Source organism: Netta rufina (genome assembly GCF_964035555.1).
Source record: "Netta rufina genome assembly, chromosome: 5".
NCBI lineage: Eukaryota > Metazoa > Chordata > Aves > Anseriformes > Anatidae > Netta > Netta rufina.
Window position 1 is genome coordinate 40165981 of NC_140128.1, and position 19905 is coordinate 40185885.

The 19905-nt window shown below is 41.3% G+C and overlaps 1 protein-coding gene across 3 annotated transcripts; it reads right to left on the reverse strand.

The window, feature by feature from the left end:
* Window positions 1-1914: 1914 nt before the first annotated feature.
* ZNF410 (zinc finger protein 410) lies at window positions 1915-19442 on the reverse strand. Of its 3 annotated transcripts, XR_014618449.1 has the most exons (11): window positions 19355-19442; window positions 18481-18677; window positions 10193-10328; window positions 9664-9897; window positions 9167-9358; window positions 8176-8335; window positions 7136-7317; window positions 4320-4409; window positions 3064-3189; window positions 2263-2528; window positions 1915-2190 (listed from the first exon to the last, which is right to left on the reverse strand). XR_014618449.1 is itself a non-coding variant. In XM_084287148.1 (10 exons), exons 2-10 carry the CDS (start codon window positions 18511-18513, stop codon window positions 2344-2346), a joined length of 1338 nt encoding a protein of 445 aa, XP_084143274.1. In that variant the 5' UTR covers window positions 18514-18677; window positions 19355-19442; the 3' UTR covers window positions 1915-2343. The 3 variants fall into 3 exon arrangements, 2 of the variants coding, with proteins under 2 accessions (XP_084143274.1, XP_084143275.1); XM_084287148.1 differs by having other exon boundaries at window positions 1915-2528; XM_084287149.1 differs by lacking the exon at window positions 19355-19442 and adding an exon at window positions 18769-18882 and having other exon boundaries at window positions 1915-2528.
* Between the last annotated feature and the right edge of the window lie 463 nt (window positions 19443-19905).

Genomic DNA, 19905 nt, shown 5'->3' on the forward strand with positions numbered 1-19905 from the left:
ACAGCAGTAAATCTGGGAATTTTGGGTCCCTGGTTTTCAGGCTGCTATGTTAGACTTCCACAGAGATCAGTTCATGCTGGTACATAGCTGACTGTATTATGTTGCAGCAATCCTTACTGACCCAAACAAGCTCTGACAAATCTAACCGTAGGCTTGTGTTTTTCCTTTTTATTCCTCTCTTTTTCTAGTTGAGCTTTCTACGCAACACATCTGCAGAGTGCTGTATCCCAGATTCAAATACTGTCCTTCACTAGAGAAATTGCCAAGTGTTTGAGAGCCACTTCCTTTCCTGTAGAGACTTAACAACCTGGGAAGGTTCAAGGAAGGATGTTACCAGTACTCCAGTTTCTACATAGGTTTAGTTGTGTAGGGCACCCAAAGGCTGTTCTTTCCCCTGCATCCCATGGAAAAAAGCAGAGATATAATCATATTGTCACTGTGCCCTGTCAAGTTGAAAGAAGAAGGAAGGAAAGATTTCTCCCATGCTACTAGTCTCTGGTCTACAGTCCACTTGGGTTTCTGTGAAAACATGTGGTGCAGTGGGAGGAAATTAGCATACATTTTGATCTGTGTTTACTAGTACCTGCATCACAGGAAAGTACTAATTCAGGAAAAAAAAAAAAAAAAAGCAAGTTTAACATTAAAAAATCCCAGCAAGAGACTAAATTGTACTTGGTTGAGTAGTAATTAGTATCTTCCAAGTACTGGAGTCTGTATAATCCCAGCCTCCTACCACCAGAAACCTTCTAATGACAAACCTAGGAAGCCTCATGTGCTGTTTTCACACCTCCTGAATTTAGCTTCCTGGTGACTGAAACGTGGTCACATTCTGCATTTTTTTAGATCATTTTGGCATTACAGTTGAATTTTGGTCCGGGACAATATGAGAATTAATAGGCCTGCTCAGAATGTGCTTAGCATTCAAAACTTACATATCCTTCCAGAGGTCTTGCACATAGAATTCTTTTTTTGTTGTTTTGTTTTGTTTGCACTTTATGGCTTCCATATTCAGTTACTTTACCACTTTTTGAAAGTTTTCTTCCTTTTGAAACCATGAAGTCAACGCATCCAAGTGATGCTTGATTCTATATATAAAGATTATCCTATCCTCTGTATACTGCATTAACGTGTACAGTTTTCATCATCAGCAACTGACTTGCTAGCCGGCTTTATCAAGCTTATTCCAGTAAGACTAAAGTTAAAGCATATTGTACAAGCTCATAACTACCTTAACTATAAACACCTCAGCCAGCAGTTTCTGGAGTGTTCATCTTTCTGATGAAATCTACTTAGAAAGTAAAAGCATCAAACCAAGTAACTGAAACTCACGAGGCACCTTTCTTGCTAAACAAAGTGTTCTGAAAGTAGGATTATTACATCTCTGATAGTTAATCTCGTAATACACCTCGAAAATGGTATGGAAATAAAGAATTCCCACTTTTGTTCTGGAATTTTGCATCATATGAAAATGTTTGTTGTTTTTAGTTAAAGAATTACAGGCTGTTCAACTGGACAACTGAAAGAGGACATCTCACTAGAGGATCTTCCTGTTAAGGTGCTAATGAACTAATGGTAGCCAAACTACATCAGATCCTGAATCACAGACACACAGTTCTTCTGCAAGAACCTCTAAATTACAATACCTTTACCAACAGCAGCACTACCTTTACATTCAGCTGGGGATCAATATAAACTCAAAGCATTACCTTCACATAGGAGCAATAACAGGTTCATAGTATCTTAGCAAATTCCTGCATTCTTAGTAGTGCTAATTCTGAAGAAAGTCTTCTAAGTTAACGAAAAGTCAAAACATCTACATGGTAGACTCATTTATAGTGCTTCATATATCAATCAAGTTTTCAAGGAAAAGCAACTGGAAAAGAACACAGCAAATGTAATTAAATGATATCAAGTAGTACATTTATTTCAGATATTAAGTCAGCTTCTGACAGTGAGATGTATTAGAATATAGTCTCTGAAGGTAAAGGATGGAAGGCCTGTTCCTCAAGATACTGGGTGTTTGCACAGTGTCTAGCACAATGAGGTCCCGGTCCTTAACTGGACTTCTAAGTGCTCCAGCAAAACAAACGCTTTAGGCTTTAGGAGAATGGACTGCATGAGCAGTTTTGAAATGGCGTTCCACGACATGGGCTAAATGACATCTAAGCAGCAGACTTCACCTTTTAAGCTCTGCAAGAGAGAAACTTGGTCCAGCAGGTCTTCTCCAACTCCAGTTTTAGGATTCATTCTCCATCTACCCACCTGCACCGTGCACACTTAAAGCAATGCTCACTTGTCCCACTGCAACATGATGAGTCTCTAGGAGGAACGATCAATCCCACTTCAGTCACCACATATAAGAGGGCGGAAGAAAGAGCAGCTGGTCTCACCCTCCTCCACTCCAATAATAGACTCTGTGTCTGGCAGATGCAGGGACTCAACACCAAGGCTGGGCTGAGAGTTCATGGAGATGAGATTCTTACTATGCACTGTAGATTCTTCCAGCAAACTGCTGCCCATCAGTGACTCTATTGTGAAAAAAAGGGTAAAACAAAATGATGTAAGGACACTGGAGCACATGGTACAATCCTTGTCCCCCCTCCAAGTCACATAGACTTTATTAGACATCTACTTTATCAATTCCTACTCTATGGACATCTGAAGCTCCAACAGATGATAACTCCTATATGTACTGTTTCGAATGTTAGTATGACAGGATCTCATGCAGGCTCAGCTTTCTCTTTAAATAATTCACACAGCATTAAAAAAACAGGCTTCTTACAACAAGAATATATAACAAAGGGAAAAAAAATGTAAAAAGAAAGATATCAGATTCATGTTGATTTTGAAAATAATAAACCTATCTGCCCCTTGACTACAGTACAGAAATAGACCTTTGTCTTCTATCCTAGAAAGGGGAGAGTGAGCAATCCATCCCCATCTCCAAGAGGAACAGTCTTTTATTCTTTACTGTTTTCTGGTCTGTCTTCCCTTCTCTTTGACCATCCATCCACTACTTCCTTCCTGTACTTCCTTCCCACCATGAATGAACGCCCTCCTTACCTGGCTGTTCTCGCTCCCTGCTGCCAGCTGTTCCAATTCTGGAGTGGTGTTTCCTCATATGCACATTTCTGCTGCCACTCTGGGAAAATGTCTTTCCACAAATTTGGCACTGATGGGGCTTCACTCCTTGGAGAAGAAGGGGGAAAAATATCCCAGGAATTACCAAATTGGGAATGAAAATCTCATCAACCAAAGAATCATGACCATGTTTTGATATGGCTGTTGACACCCTTCATGCTAATTATCCATGGAAAAAAAAAAAAAAAAAGAAAAAAAAAGGAAAAAAAAGTGAGAAACACTCCTGTTTCCTAGGCTCCAGAACAGAAGAGTTTTAGATACCAATATTGCCAGATGTTGGAAACCTGAAGTCTGAAGAGTAACATAACATTTCAGATCTGATTTATAGGAGGGTTCAAATTATTTGGAATCTCTTACTCAGTGACATGGAAATATTTGATGTCTTATGCCTAGAACACAAACTGACAAGAAGCAAGGAACCAGAGATGAACCATAAATTGCAATATCTGGTTTATATTACTGAGCAGACACTGGATGATAACTTGTCACTGTGGAAGGATTCCCACAGAGGATAGGCAGAGTCTATCATTTCCCCCATCTATAACCAAGTATGAAATCCCTAAGTGTGAGCTTAGCAGCATGGAAGCCAAATAGATGAAGGGAAAAAAAGCATGGAGAACTCATGAAGTCCCCAAAAGTTACTCCCCTTCCTCAAAAAAGCCATATTTATCACATGCTGAAGATACTTAAGATCGATCAATCAAAACAGAAGGCAGAAGCTTTGAAACACTTGTGAAATGCCTATCTAATGCTCTTTGGCATTAGGTTACAAGTAAGTAGTACTTAAAAAAAAAACACAACCCTACCCATGGCAGAAATCCATTCATGAGAGACTGAATGATTTTGATGATTGTAAAGAGCTGCTAGATACTCTCTTTTAAATAAGAAAATGAAGATATGAAACAGATATCCAACTTTATGATACCTTAGAAACACTCTTAATTTTAAAAAATAAATTTAAAAATTGTAATCTGAAGTCAGAAACATAACATTTAGAACCACAAACAACAGAAAAATTAAAGTGTGCAGGCCACCGGTACCACAAAGGAAGCTATCAAACAGTATAGCCAGAAATCCTGTAGAAAACAGGGATTTTTTTCTTAAGAAAATCAAATCTAAGTCCTACAGTAAAGATATTTTCTCAGATAGGTTACAGAATGTCAGATGAAAACTCTTACCTGAGTGGACAACCGAATGTTTCCGAAGGCTGGAGTACTCAGCAAAGGAGCGACCACATCCCTGTGCCTCACACAGAAAGGGTTTTTCCCCTACAAAGGAAAAGTAAGTTCTTACATTTTGGGATCACAACTTGATCTGATTGTCCAAGCCCCTGAGAACAGCCTGAAGAACTCTACCCCATTCTCTCTTTTGGCCTTACATGCAACAAAGTTCAACAGAAACAATATACGTGCTTCCTGAGTCTTTTAAAGCATTCACTTCATCAGCTTTTAAGAGGAAACACTTAAATTCTTTGATTGTTAGATCATCATTACCTGAAAGGCAAGAAAAGATCCTCTGTTTCTAAATAGATTTTCCAAGTGCATAAATACAAAAAGAGTAATACAAAAGTGCCTGGAATATGATATATCATTTATATGCAGTTCTTAACAGCCATCTCTCTGCTTCAATAACTCCCAGGATCCTGTTCCCATTCTGCCTCTCGGTGCCAAAAATCCCATTAACTGTATGTATTATTAACTGAATCTTCATATCAGATTCTACACTTTATTTCAGATCAGGCTGACCTTGGCAAAAATCTGTGAGAGATGTGTCAGTCATTTATATTTATCTGTGAAGAAACAGCAATTCGAGGCACAATTTGTTCTCATAGCCTGAAATTTGTTACTTGTTTATATCTCCAGAGCTATGTTTGCATTTTTCTGCATGATGATAAATTGGAATATGACTACACTAATGCAATGTAATATACTTAACCTGTTCTAAATTCCTTTTTAATAAAGTCTTGAATGAAACTAGAGCTAACTGTTGCTTGCGACATCCCACTAAAGAATTTAATATACTATATTTAACAGTATGATTTCAAGCCTTTTTCTACACTACTGTATCAGAGTAACAACAAGTCCATAGCAGATTAAGCAAGCTACCTGAACTATTTCTGTTGTCTAACATATACATAGCTCTCATTTCAGAGCAAGCTTGTTTTTAAAGGTGTTTCTACTCTGATTTTGTCTTTAATAGTCCTCTCCCTAGAGTTCATTCTCAGCTTTAAATCTGCGGTAGCATTCAACAGATCGATTGGTGTTACAGAACTGAAACACACAGCAGATTTCCAAACGCTACTTGTACATTCTGGCTTGTTAGAAGCACTTAAAACTTCGAAAGAAGGAAGGAAAACTACCACTGACAAAAATAACAGCACACAGTTCCATCTATAAGAAACCCTAGATCTATTTACATCTGCAGTTTTTAACACCTTTGGTCTGACAAAACTCTTAATTGCACATGAACAGATTGCAGGTTAGAAAGTTATTTTTTATTCTTCCAGAAGCTACTGCTCTGTTGGTTGCAGAACACTCTGTCATGGAGGATCGTGTCAGCTGGGTCTATTTACTTCATCTGTGCTTTGGCTGGGAGCTTTAAGTGCAAAAGAAAACTGTACAAACTATGTTACTGTTATTACACTTTCGAAATTTTATTATTGGCATATATCACTTTTTACTACATCCCAACATCTGCCCCCAAACCATGTGTTCTAGTTAGACTGCAAATGCTTTAAAATAGCAACTTTTTTCCATGTGTGTCTACAAAGTACCTAGCATACGGTAGTGTTCAAGGCAGCAAGCATACACAGCTGTTGGCAGCCCACATAATTTTTCATTTTACTAGAGATGCCTTGTGCTCTCACAGTTGTCAAGGTTATTTTGAAATGTTAACCAGCTCTAACGCAACCTTCATAGGCCATCAGGGAATCTCTAACAATGTCCTGAGAGGCTTGAACTGAGCCATTTATTTCAGTGGTGTGTTAACCCCAAGGCTTAAAAACAAACAGGCAAAACCCCCAGAATATTCACTGTCAACCTTGCTAACTTAGACTAAAATTTCTGATCATTTCAGCAGGAACTTTTGCAGCTCTCTCAAACACCTTCCTAGGACAAAAGCACCTAAAGCACTCTATGCAGTTGTCAAGACTTTGGCTGGTACAGCAACCTCTAAAAATACTGACATGGCAGAATCAAATTCTGCACAGGAGACAGCATGAGCAAACTGTATATAAATATAGCACTACGAAATTATGGTTCTTGTTTTATTTAATATAAAAAGCTGAGTATGAGTTAAGAGTACACAGGCTCCAATATATGGTGACATCCCAGATTAGCATTAGCACAAACACAACAGTTTGCATGCCAAAATGCTATCTTCTAACTATTGCCTTTTTCTATTAGACTTTGCTGCTATATTTTTAATACTCATTCCACAGTACTCTTTACTCCCTAAATTTCCCAAATATTATCATTCTCCAAGCAGCATAGATAACATAAGGTAGTCAGATCCAGCCAGATGTCAGTACAGCTACAACTGCCTACCAGGACTTCACACTGAAGAAATATCTAAGTTATTGTGCTTCTCAGGAAATTAAAACAGCTTCTTTATAAAAGCAATTACAGCAGTGGTGTTCACTGGCTATTCCACTAGGAATGGTCTACTTTCTCCCAAACCAAAGAGAGATTTTCCCCACCCACAATCAAACAACTCAAAGGGGGAAGAGGGATCTTCAAAGCATGCGTCTGAGAGGAGCACAGCACCATCATACAATAGTTCCTGTATGAAATTATGCAGGATAGTAAAAAGGGGTAAACTGTTGATTAATCTGTCCTACAGATCAATGTGAATTGATAAAAAAGGAACATTAATGAACGACAGAAATGTACAAGCATATGATTCTCAAGAGCTGGAGGATGGAGAAGGGAGTGGTTTAATCCTCAGTAAAGACCCCACCACTGCAGACCACCAATAGGTGAAGTCTAAAACACACCGGTGTGAATTCGCAGGTGGTTCTTCAGATTTCCAGCTGTTGTGAATTGTTTCCCACAGCCCAGCTCCGTGCACACAAAGGGTTTTTCACCATTGTGAGTTCTCATGTGCACCTTCAGCCTCTGCAAGACATAAAAACTTTTTCCACAGCCTTCTGCTGGGCAGGTGAAGGAGCGGTCATTCCTGCAAAGCAACAAAATAGCTGTTTCATAATCACCTACTTCATTGTATTTTTCACAAACACTCAACATTTTTATCTTTGATGAAATAACAAGCAGAAATGTTTAATCCAAAATGAATTATTTCTGAAAATGAAGGAACTCAACCAAAGTGATTGACCTATATTAGTCCTAAGGAACTACCATATAGCCAGAGTTTGGGTTTTCCACCAGAAGAAGTAATTCAGGTAATACCTTTGCATCATATTGCCTTGCCTAGAAAAGATGTACATTGATCTGGAAAGATGTAGCAAAGCAGTGCAACAGATTATACACAAAGGCCATAGATTTTCAGTCACTAGAGGTTCAAAAATGTGTACATATAACACATGCAATTACTGCTGGCCCTGCCTCAGGACAAGATGATGGACACGTATCTGTTGGAGTCCTTCCCAGTTTTCAAGCTTCTCATCTACCTTACTGACAGATCATTTCTCAGCCAGAAAAGATGATGGTCATTTTGTTGTTTTTTTTTAGAACAAGCAACTCTGTTCATGGATATATAAAATGTGACGGCATCCCATATGTTCTAATGCTCACTGTACCATAGGAGTAATGTATGCACATAGCTACTGTAAATTGTCTTTACTGAACACCTGTTAAAATACAAATATTATAAATCCAACACTAACAAGAGCCTGAGAAAATAATCTAAATCTGGCCAAAATGTTTCAACATAACCCACCTGAGGCAAGCAAAGGGCCTAGTATTTCTAAGAGTAATACCAGGTTTTCACAGCTTGCTGATGTCAAAAAATAATGCTGTCCCAAATAGAGCATGTTTTTATCAAAGTCAGAACAACATATAGCTTTATTCTGCTCACCGGTGTGTTTTCAGATGATATTTGAAGTGAGCTGGCCATACAAATGTCCGATTGCAGCCTTCAACTGTGCACTTCAGCTTCCTTTCCACACGAGATAAATGAGGAATGGGGCTAGAGTCTTTTGGTTGCCCATCTCCTGAACAAAGATGAACATTTTCACCTGGAAGAAAAAGCCCACCAAAATCTGAAAAAGTTCCGTATTACTAAGATGTGTCAAATTTAATAGATAAAAGCAGCATCATATGTGATACAGGACTATAAAGTAGATAAGTGCCTGGTTACTGATTGTTTACTATGTCCTACACACAGCTACCCAGCCCACAACAGGGATCAGAGATTTGCAAACCTTACCAGGACCATAAACTATTGCCAGCAAGCTATCCATATCAGACCAGCCACTACCAGACGAGGCTTATCACAAAAAGAATAGAAAGCCAATGCATCAGAAAATGTAAAAATAGTCTCTGTGTCAATAGCAACCGTCCAAGTAGCAGCCAGGATAACTACTTTTAAAAACACCTTAGGTAAAAAAGAGATACTGCACTTGTTTGCAATTCTTTATTGAAATAGTTGTCACAAAGTATGTGACTAAGTCCAATTATGTATTCTTCAGAAAGCTGATCTTGAAACCAAGTGGAGCTAAGAAGAAATCTTTACTTACAGTATGCATTAAAAATACACTTGAAAGTGAAAATGAAAGTTGAAATACAAACAACTGCAGTCAGAAAGAAGATATGCTTTATATGTACCAGAGAACAAGGGGACTGCTGGCTCCACCGAAGCTCATTCCCTGAGAAAAACTGAGGAGCCTACGTATGTTACAGAAAAATTACGTGATTGTTCTGTATAACTCTCTGTCACTGACAGTTTGAGGACACATCAGAATAGCTTAAGAGCAAGAGAGAGTGAAAGACACAAGAAGAAACAAGATGAAACTAGAGGTCTTGTGTGGAACACTCAACTTTTGAGACAGAATCAGGAGATATCCTACCATTATTGCTTGCTTTGGCATTCTTAGCGAGCTGTGCCCGAGTGGCAGCAATTAAACTGTCATGGGCCAATTCTTGCACTCGTAGGAACCATGGTGTACTGCTGTCTGTGCTATCATGAGAGAGAAAGTCGTTCCCAGAATCTTCTGCTTCATCTTGAACAAATACCAAGTGCTCTGCTGGGGAGCCCAGCCCTAGAAAAAAAGACAAGCTCATGAAACAGAATCATAATGTAACAGTGGGAAGACGGAAAGTTCTTTTGCTTCCCAAAGGCTAGCATTCATGGCACAGATGTAATAGCTGCACTGAAAAAGTCTTCACTGACCTCTGCATTGGAGGAAGCTGTTGATGATTAAATGATGCTGAAATATCCAATAATGCCCAGCAAATTTCGTGATCTTTTCCCTTCATAAGCAGCAGGGACAGAGATGTACTTGTATCTCCTGCATTCTGTTGTCTGAGACATATCCAGCCAGGTGACAAACAGAAGGAGAATTACCTGCTCTTGTTAGGTTGAGAAGAATAAATGAAGTGCTGTCACTGGGCTGGAGGTCTTGCAATAAACTGGAAGTCTCTGATGATGACAGAAGTTCAGATGGTTTCTGTACATTCTGTGCCCTTGTTTCCTCTCCATCAGGACCCACATTTACCTGCAGGCTCCTCAAGACAGCAGATGAAGAAACATCTTTGGAAGAATTAGTGTGACTTGGAGAAGTGAGATCTCTTTCATCATCTAGCGAAGAAAGTCAAACCAAAGAAAATAAAAAGTATGAAAATACTATGATGAATAGATACCTATGAATTATTTTCCTAGAAAACAAAACAAAACAAAACACTTTACTGATTTTGGGTGAAGAATGAAATTTCTAACTAATCAGACTTCACCGTTAATTAGAAAAGTTTCAGTCATCCTTCTGAACTTGTTGGAACGCATTATCAGCAAGAGGCAGGGATGACACACAACAGCACAGAAATAAAAACACCTTTATAAACAGCATCTTCACAGGCATCTGCTGCATAGGCTTTACCTGGCAACATGAGTCTGTTGCATTCTGAGGTCTCAGTAACAGGAAGGAGAGAAAGGCAGGTGATGTCTTTTGGCTCCGATTCCACCAGCCCTTGCCCCAGTGGAATAGAAGTATTCTGAACAAACTGAACCAGCAGCTGGAAAGAGATGTAGAAGATTAGGTGAAGAGTAGCATACATCATTAAGAAGGTACTAAACCTACTTCATTATCCCCTCCTTGTAGGAGTAGCCTCTACCCGTCTCTTGTAGGAGATGCAAAAGACAACTATTACCATCAAAGTAAGTGGAAGCTTTTCAGCTTATATTAACGACGAAGAATGTATTAATTTTATTTGTCATTTGAGAAATATAGATTAAAGTCTCATTTCTTTATCAAATAAACACGTTCTAGATCATTGAAGACTATACTGAAGGCTACTTATGCTATCTCATATGTTCTTTTTTAATTCATCTTTTATCACTCAATACTTTACTGCACTCTCACCTTCCAGGTAAGTGTTTTCCATGCTCAGCCTTTGATATAGGTATTTTTTTAAAAGTACTGGCTTTAGACACTTAGCAAAGAAAGTTGGCCTTTTAAATAAAAAAGCAAGCAAGAGAAAAGTCACAAAGATATCTAGCTAATGACTATTCAAAACTGGCAGATAATGATCAGAGGAACAAGGCTGGGATGACAAGAGGAGGGGGGGCAAACAGCATCATCTGTTCAAATCAGTTACAGCTAAAACCATCAAAGGTGAACAATTAAAGCCATTGTCCTTAGTGTGAAACCCAACCACTAAGGGGATTCACCAGAAGAAACTCCAGAATACTATACAAAGTAAAAGGGGCTGTTGAATAAAGGGGTACAGGACTTTGGGTTGCGCTTCCTGACAAGAAATTCGGGGACTTCTCATGAATTGTTTAAGGAAAAGGCCAAAGGCAGGAAAAGGAGGGGATCAAGGTGGATCAGGGCAGAACAAACGCAGGAATATGGAGAAAGGGGGATAAAAGAAGGCCATTACATGTAAGCAGGAAGCCGGTCAACTCACTGATCTGGCCAAACTCTGGGCCTAACCATCATGGTATGTTCTGTCTGCTCATGAAATTGTTCACGACCATCTCCTATGGGATCACGCTCCCCAGTGTGTATGTGTGTGTGTGTGATATAATAGTGAACGCCAAGCCAGGCTAATTGGCAAGTAGGATGAGAGGTGTGGGGCCAGGTATTGGAGCCACCCATGAAAGGTTTTCCCTGAGCAACAACCCTTAGAAACAGGATCAGGCTACTTCTGCCGTCTGTGTTTATGTGGGAAGGTGCCAGCATCCTACCTGTGGTAGTCTGTTTGTGTGTGTACCTATTGAAAACTGTGCTAAACCTCATTACTGGCTGGATCTGAGACCAGAAAGAGGGAGCAGCTCTCATCCTAATGGGCCCAGGAGGTGAGGAATGTGCAGGTCATTCAGTCCAGCAGATTCTGCTATTCTTAACATCACCAGCTCTGCCAATGTAAAAATTAACTCTGGCTAACTCATGAAAATTTTGAGTTATAAAAAAGGAACCTGGAATTCAAAATGGAGCTAGAAGTCAGAGAAATTTAGAAGGAAACTGCACCAAATTAGGTATTCAAAAGCTACTACCCTCATTGTTGCACATTTTAACAGGTATTCATGCAGAGCCCAGATGGAATTGTCTGTGCAGGGAGATGGTTCAAAAGAAAGTAAATTAAAAAAAAGGCACACTCTGTTCACTTAATCACAACGCTACTTGCTTAAAAAAAAAGAGTTGCTAGTCATTTGATCGTTATTTTGTACGAGCATGTTGTGATTGTCTTAACATTTAACTTTCAGAAAAACTGGCACCCCATTCCAAATTATTTCTACATTAAATATCAGCTTTTTGAGCCTCTCCTACACCAGGATCAAGTGAGTTCCATCTAAGAAACTACAAAGAAAACAAGCTCCTTTGGGCTCTGATTTCTCTATGCTTATTTCCTCACATAAGAACACTGGAAATACTGAGGCTTCCTCAGCTTTACCTCTAAGAAATACTGCTGCCAGGGCCTTAATTGCCCTGAGTGGTCTCACCTGGAGCACTCCCCCCACCCTCTGCCCATGGGCCTATTTAAGCCCAGCCTGGGGGGTCCTACTTGCTTCTTGAGCCCTGTTGTAAGTTTTTGTGTCTCCAGCTGTGTCTCTAGCTTTTCCTTCTGGATGGACTCCCACCAATACTACAACAGTCGCTTCAGCCCCATCCTTTGTTGCTTCAGGCCACGCTCCCTGGATGGCTGCTGGGCCAGGTTCACTGCTTTGCCCTACCTGGGCCTGTTGATGGGCCCTGCTACCAGCACCCAGCTCTGCCTGCTGTATTCAGGTGCTCAGGAACGTGCCCTGGTCAGTGAGGGGCTGAGTCAGCCCCTGCTCCCAGCTTACCTCCCTTAGCAGCAACCTGTCTTCAGCATCAACTGCAAAGGTAAATATTAAACCTTGAGGTCATCCAGATGGTGGTAAGCCACATGGAACCAGGTCATGAGCCAGACTGCACTTTGAAACATTAATGGTTTGGTTTTTTTCCTTCCATTAGATATACTATAAGATTATCCACAAGCCCCAGTCAGAAGAGGGAGCTACTCTTGTGTTGTCAAAAAATATGTAGGAGGTAAGAGCCTAACCCTGAAGAGCCTGCATTCCAGTTTAAGACAAAATACAGTGTGGAGAGAAAAAAAGAAAAAAGAGAAGGGAAATAAGAGTAGCAAAGTACAGCAACAAGAAGAAGCTAAACTAAAACCTATAAGCAGCAAAATGGTTCTAAATTATGGGGCTGTCTTTAATTTAAAAGCTATCCTTGATCCCAATGGCTATCTATTCTACCATGAAATACAAATTTTATGGACTTTTCTATTTTTATACAGATGGTCTTGGATAGAACTTTTCCTTTGCTTTAAAGCCTCCACTCCCACACATCAACATTAAGCCACTAAGGAGAAGCAAAAGGCAGCAGCCACAAAACAGATACCCAAAAGAAAAGGGATCCTTCTAATTTTCATCCCGAAGTAATAAGAAGCCAGTATGGAGAATTACAGGGGCAAAAGAAGCAGAAGAAAATAAAAGCCCATGAATCATCCTCGTTATTAAAATACCCAATTAAAAAAAAAAACTCTCAAACTAAAACCAATCATTAAGTATACCCCTCCCAATTCTACATCAAATAATAAAGGGAAAATAAAGTGACATTTGCATTTAAACAGCTAGGTACTTTCAGAAACCTCCCTCCCCAAAATCACCAAAAACTTTTGTGATAATTAGAGCAATTGAAATATGGGGGGGGGGGGAGGGGAGATCATTGCAAACACTATGTGCAGCTTTCTTAACTGTCTTTTAAGTTGTTTTTACAGATGAAAGTAAACAGGAAACTGCAAGAATATTTGGTAATTGGCTATTCAGCAAAAAGGACAAATAAGGAACAGGAAGGTAATTAAATATGTAGATGCACATCCTCTGACACTGCAGATAAGAGAGTAACAAAGAAAGAACACATGGGATGCTGATGGATGGGCTTGAGTGTGAACGACTTGTGTGACCTTGAAAAAACTCAACCAGAAACTTTCTAAGAGGTAGGAAAACAACATTACTAAGGGTTACCAGCACAGGTCTTACAGCAAACAGCAAGCTTCTTATGGGATAGGAGAGGAATTGTGAGACTGGGTAAAAGTTATCAGGATGCCTTAAGCAGGGGATGTGGGAATGTGGAAAAACTGAGATATTTAGGGGAAGGTTCAAAGGCGGGGAAAGGGAGGGATCAAGGTGGATAGGGGAGGAACAGCCATGGGGAATGGGAAGGGATGGGGATAAAAGGGGCTGACTGCATGTTAACAGGCTACATACAGGTCAGGACACTGCTGTGCCTCATGACGGTAGCCCATCCCATCGTCTCCAACACTGCTTGCTCCTAAATAGTTTCCAAGTGAGTTTGTCCAATAAACTTCAAGTCAGACTAGCCCGTGAACTGGAGGAAATCACAATCCGGAAACTCAACGTCCTGACCAGAGACTGGATTAAAAAAATATAATAAAATGGCTGGATATGGATACTGGAAGGACTCAAGGTCTGACAGACTGGACAGATCCATGAATGTGAGTATGTCAGCTGAAAGAGGGCATGATATGCTTGCAGATTTCAAGCCTGGTTACCTGATGAGCAGGAAGAGGATTAGGCTGTTTGTGATCTTCCTGCTCCACGTGAATGCTGTTCATGTTTGTGGATGTCTGTAAAGGTACTGTCCTTCCACTTGTATTAGTGTTTATAGCTGTACCTGTCTGTGTGCATGCATGGGAGCAGGTTCAGCCTTGCTTCTGACCAGACCTTGGAACAGTCTAGGGGGTCTCTAATCTGAAGGGATCAGCAGGGGAGGAATTTCCTGGATGCAACAGTTCAGCAAATTTTCTAACTGTATAGTATCTGGCATCACTGACAAGATCCAGATGGGCTTTAAGTATTCTTGAGATGGTGGATATCAAATACCTATGAAAGGAGGGGACTGATTCTTCTGCAAATATGCCCAAAGCATTAGTTTGTAACCAAACCCACAGAATGTTTTGGGGTACCTGAACAGGAATAGTAAGGGAAACTGAATGTAAAGAGTATTACCAAACCATGAAAGAAATCATTAGAGGTGTAAAGTGGCTTTACTCTACGGCTGAGATCTGCACAAAAGAAGTCCCTTAGAATTCAATGTGAATTTTGATAATAATTGCAAAAGGGCACCCACAGAGTAGAGATTCAAACTTATGGGACAGATGTGAGTTGTCCCTCCAAGGCTCATAGACTCTCTCAATACAGGATGAACAAAGTTCAGCTACATCTTCCTAGGAAGAATTTTTGTCTCTGCCATAACACCTTCTTGAATATATTCTCCTTCCCTTTTTCTGAAACACCACTTAACTCTGAAATGTCTTTAACACAGACAGTGTATGTACTAAATGTAAAATATTTATTGGCTCTTGTCACTTAATCGGCAGCCCTGTTGGCTAAAAAAAAAAAGATCTCAAGGTCTATCACCACAAGCATTGCAGAATGCTTATGTTACCAAGAAGGCTTGGATAATGTTGTTGACCTCAGAGAGGAGAGAAAAAAAATCTGTTTAAAGGAACTGGGAATCCCTCTTAGGGAGCCCTTAAAAAAAAAAAAAACACAGTAGAGAAACAAAAATATAGCTGTCTGGGACAGATGTTCTGCAACAGACTCCCTTCATCAGATGATTCATATGCTAAGAAGTGGCAGACAGCTGCTTTGTTTGTGGTGGGGGTGGCTGGAAGGGAAAGGGAAGGAAGGCTGGCCCAGTACTAAGGTCCAGATCTGGCCTCCCACAGAGGGCCAGGCTACACTCCCAGAACAGCAGGGATGATGTTCTTAATTGAAACTGCTTCTGCTCTAAATTTAGCCAGTAAACCACTACAAAATGGTCAAAGTAACATTTACATTAAGTTCACTTGATTTACTATGGTAATGCTACGCAGGAAGCAGAAAGCTCGCTGCAGTTCTGCAGTTGACCAGTGTGGTGGAGGTGCCTGGAAATATTTGCAATTGTAATGAATCACCCTGAAGGCTTAAAACATGCAAAATGCAGATCTTATCGGCTTTCTGAGGAATGCAGGCAATGCAGCTTTGGGGGCAGGGAATTCAGAAGAAAAGGCAGATACATTTGCCCATATAAACTCTCTCCAAGCAGCTCTGTGATTGCTCATCAAAGGAAGATCCACCTCTGTGCAAGCATTAAACATTTGCTCATATGTTAGTGACTTCTTTAGGGATAAAAAGAGTACCAAAGAAACTTATGCAATCCATTTGTAGTGCCTTGGTTAATATTATTCTAGATCCTACTTGTGTGTAAATACAATTGAATCTTAGTGAATACCTTTTTCGCATAGTAGACTATAAGAAAGGTATCTGTGGCTGCGAGAATTAGGGTGCCATGGTTCACCAGATGATAAAAAAAAATTATGACAAACTTTCAGAGATGCTGGAACTGCTATTTGGGAAAGAGATAAATGGGGTATCATTTCACCAGTTTCACCTCAAATGAATGGAAAATGGCATTAACTTAGTAATCAACTTTCACAATCAGAACAAGGAAGAGGGTGTGTATAGGATTTGGTATTTCACAATAAAAATGAATCTCAGTTTATAGCATTGATCAAGCTTTGATGAAGATTGAGGCTCTTGATTGAACATAAATCAGAAGACAGCATCTACGGAAAGAACAGCCTCTGCAACCACTGTAGTTCTCATGCATCGTGTCGGTTCTTACTGGAAAATGACTTATTTGCATTTGCTGGGAAGAAAAATGCAACTCTATGTGAAAATAGGGCTATTAGGTAAACGCACCTAATAAATAAATACCTTAAGCTGGGAAAAGACATGCCTGCTCATATATTCCAAATATTCCATCCTCTTGTTTGTCAGAAATAATCTAAGGGAATCCACCCCCTCATAGACTGAGGTCATAAAGTTTTCCCACCTTATCATTTAGAAAATTCAACGACAGTTTCTGTGAATTCAACCACAAGGCAAGGGAAAAAAACTCCTTGTGGCCCACCAAACTGAGATTATGCAGTGCTACTGTGAGCTTGCAGCTACTCTTTCTGAATGGTGTAATTGGAAGGACTTTATTAAGAAGGAAATGCCTTACTACATTATTTAGGCTGTGATGAGTTACCAGCATATATAATATAATGATATAATCATCATTTTCTTTAAAATAGCAGTTTAAGATACACGCTACATTGCTTGTGGACTGAAGAATGAAAGAAGACTTGACAAAACCAGTTCTATTTCCACCTGCGAACTTCCCTAAAGCTGATTTCAAAGCAGTACTAAGTCATCTGCTCTAGGACCACAGCCTTCAGAAGAGGTAAAGCTGAGAAGTATAAAAGCAAGCAAGGAGAGTGATACAGTCCTCTGCACTTTTAAATCTGGGAGTATAAAGATAGCTGGTTAATGGCTATTCTGCCTAAAAGACAAAGGAGAGGAATGGGAGAAGCAATAAATTTAAGACACCTTTGTGTTGAATGTAACAAACTGCAGACTTGTATCTAGCAAATTACAGAGAAAGAGTAACAAAGACTAGAAGTCAGATACTGATCAATGGGCCACTGCTCAAGTGAAATGTAAGAAACTTGTAAGAAAACAGCCTACTAGGTTATCTGAACAGGTCTCAGGGGAGAGACCAAATGGATAGGATGCCACAGGAGAACAAGATGTGTAAAACAAGTTATTATGCAATGTTCAGAGGGAGGATCAAAGGAGGAATCAAGGTAGGTGTGTGGTGGAAGAACTGTGGGCAAGGAGAAGATAAGAGAATCCAATTCTATGTTAGCCTGCTGAATTTCCTCCTATCTACTTACTAAACACTCTTCCTGATATCTCCCCTGCAAGAGAGTGTTCTGCTAGTGAACTTTCAGCCAACTAATGTGAATAGGAGGAAACAGCAGTCTAGAAAGACTCAAGATCCCAGACAGAAGCTGGCTAAAAAGCTGTGGGTCTGGCACAGTTACCAGAAGAACTTCAGGCCTGGCAGAGGCTGAAGACATCTGTGACTGTGAGTATGTGTGCAAGTTGACTGAGAGTACAGACATGTTCTGCTAACAAACTTTAAGCCTGATTAACCTACAAGAAAGACCTTCGGTGTTGTTTATGCTGTTAGTGTTTAGCTATTAAAGGTACCTCAGTTGTGTATGTATTTCTTTGTGGCCAGCTGTGTGTGCACTGTGCACATTCATGTGCACATATATTTGTTATTGCCATTCCTGCTCAGGCATGGTGCTGGCTGAACCTGGGGGACAGCAGCCTCATGCTGAGCAACCAGGATCCCCTGGGTGCAACCCTCCACTGCTTCTTGCCAACTCCTCAGTGGAAACATGAGGAATTCAAAAAACAGAACTGGCTGATGTAAACAAAATAATGCAGACTCCCCAAAACTGAATAAAGTCAATTTGGTTTGAGGGAAAGAAATAGTCAGTACAGTAATTTATTTTATTCTTGTAACAGAAAAAAAAAAACAACATTGTAATACTGAAAAAAAAAATGTAACCTGAGAATAGGCAACAGTATTGGCTGAAATTGAGAGGAAGGAGGAAAGCCTGCAATAATCTTTAATTTTTTACCATTCAAATGGTGTTAGAAAATGTCACTGAATAAAAACAACACTGAGAATTACTATCCAGGCAGCAAACTGAGTAGTCTCACTAAACTTTTTCCTGGCTGTTGCCCATAAACTTCTCTGGGAACCAAACCCACTTGATAATTGCTCACCTCTGGTTTGGATTCTAACTCATCCGATAACATTGATTCAAGTGTCCGATTCCTGCAGCTGTCCTCAGCAAGGCACAGATTGTTTTTGTTTTTAATTCAGAGAGAACACTCCCTGCTTATTCTCATATTTTCCTAAGCGTACAACTGTATGGTGGTCTTCCTGCATGAAGCTGTGTTGTGCAAATACTCAGTTTAACCTAAAATGATAAAACAACAAACACGAATGTAGAGGTAAGAACCAAAAAAAAAAAAAAGTCAGCAGGTGTTGCACATAACTGCAGAATGTACCTTGAAGTACTGGGGAAACTCATTCGAGTTCCTGCATTTCTGTTGTTACTGAGTCAGCAAAATAACATCCTAACAGCGTGAAACTCATTGTCAGAGGCTATTTCCCACCTTTTCTTTGCAATATGTACTTCGCAGCGAGGAAAACGAAGCGTTTACCTGCAAACTTATGGAATCGACTGAAAAATCACACAGCGTGCAAGGCGGGGGGGGGGGGGGGGAGGCTGCGTCCCCAGCGGGGTTACCCAAATGGCTGCTGAGAGGTAACCGCAGGCACCGAGCCTGTCAGCGGGGAGCCTCTGCTTCCCCTGCCCTGCCGCTGAGGAGTTCCCTGGCGAACTTCTCCCAGCCCTTACCACAAAGGCAGCGAGCACCCTCCCGACATAACGGGCGACCCGGGCCGGGCCCCTGCAGCCCCCCCTCCCCGCGGGCCGGGCAGCGGGCGGCTCCCGGCATGGCGGCGCCGAGCCCCGGGGGCAGCCCTGTGGGGGGCAGCCGGGGCCTAGCGGGGCCGCCCCCCCGGTCCCCGTCCCGCCCCCGTGGCTCCCCCCCCGGTCCCGGCGGAGCCCCCGGCCCCCCCCGGCCTTACCGGCATCTCCGCCGCGCGGATGTGACGCGGCCGCCGCCCGGAAGGGGCCGAGGAGCGGGGAGAAGGGGGCGGCCCCCGCCCGGCCCGGCCCCCGGCCCCGGGGCGGTGCTCGGGGGGTGGCCGGGGCCTGCGAGCCGCTGACAGGCGTCTTTTTTTAGGGTTTATCCGTCCCTCTCCGCCGCGGGCTGCTCGCCGCCCAGCCGAAGCACGGTGCTGCAGACCGAGGCTCGGGGAACTGCTGTAACGCCCCGAGCCAGCAGCCAGGGAGCTGGTGCCTCATGGCCGTGCAGATTGACCGGTTCAGGGGCCTCGCGCAGCCACTCATGAGGCATTCATCACACCCAGCCTTCAGCTGTGACGAGCTGAAGCTTTAGCCCGTTTATTCACATAACCCTACAAAAATGAACCTACAGCTCTGAGTGTTCAACGTGACCCCAATAAGCTGGAGCTGAGTGAACGGCCAAGGGAGCTGCCTGCATTGTGCCTGTCATCGTCCCGGCACGCGTGTGCTGACCCCGTGCAGCCCGACCAGCTTCACGGATCGGTTTCTC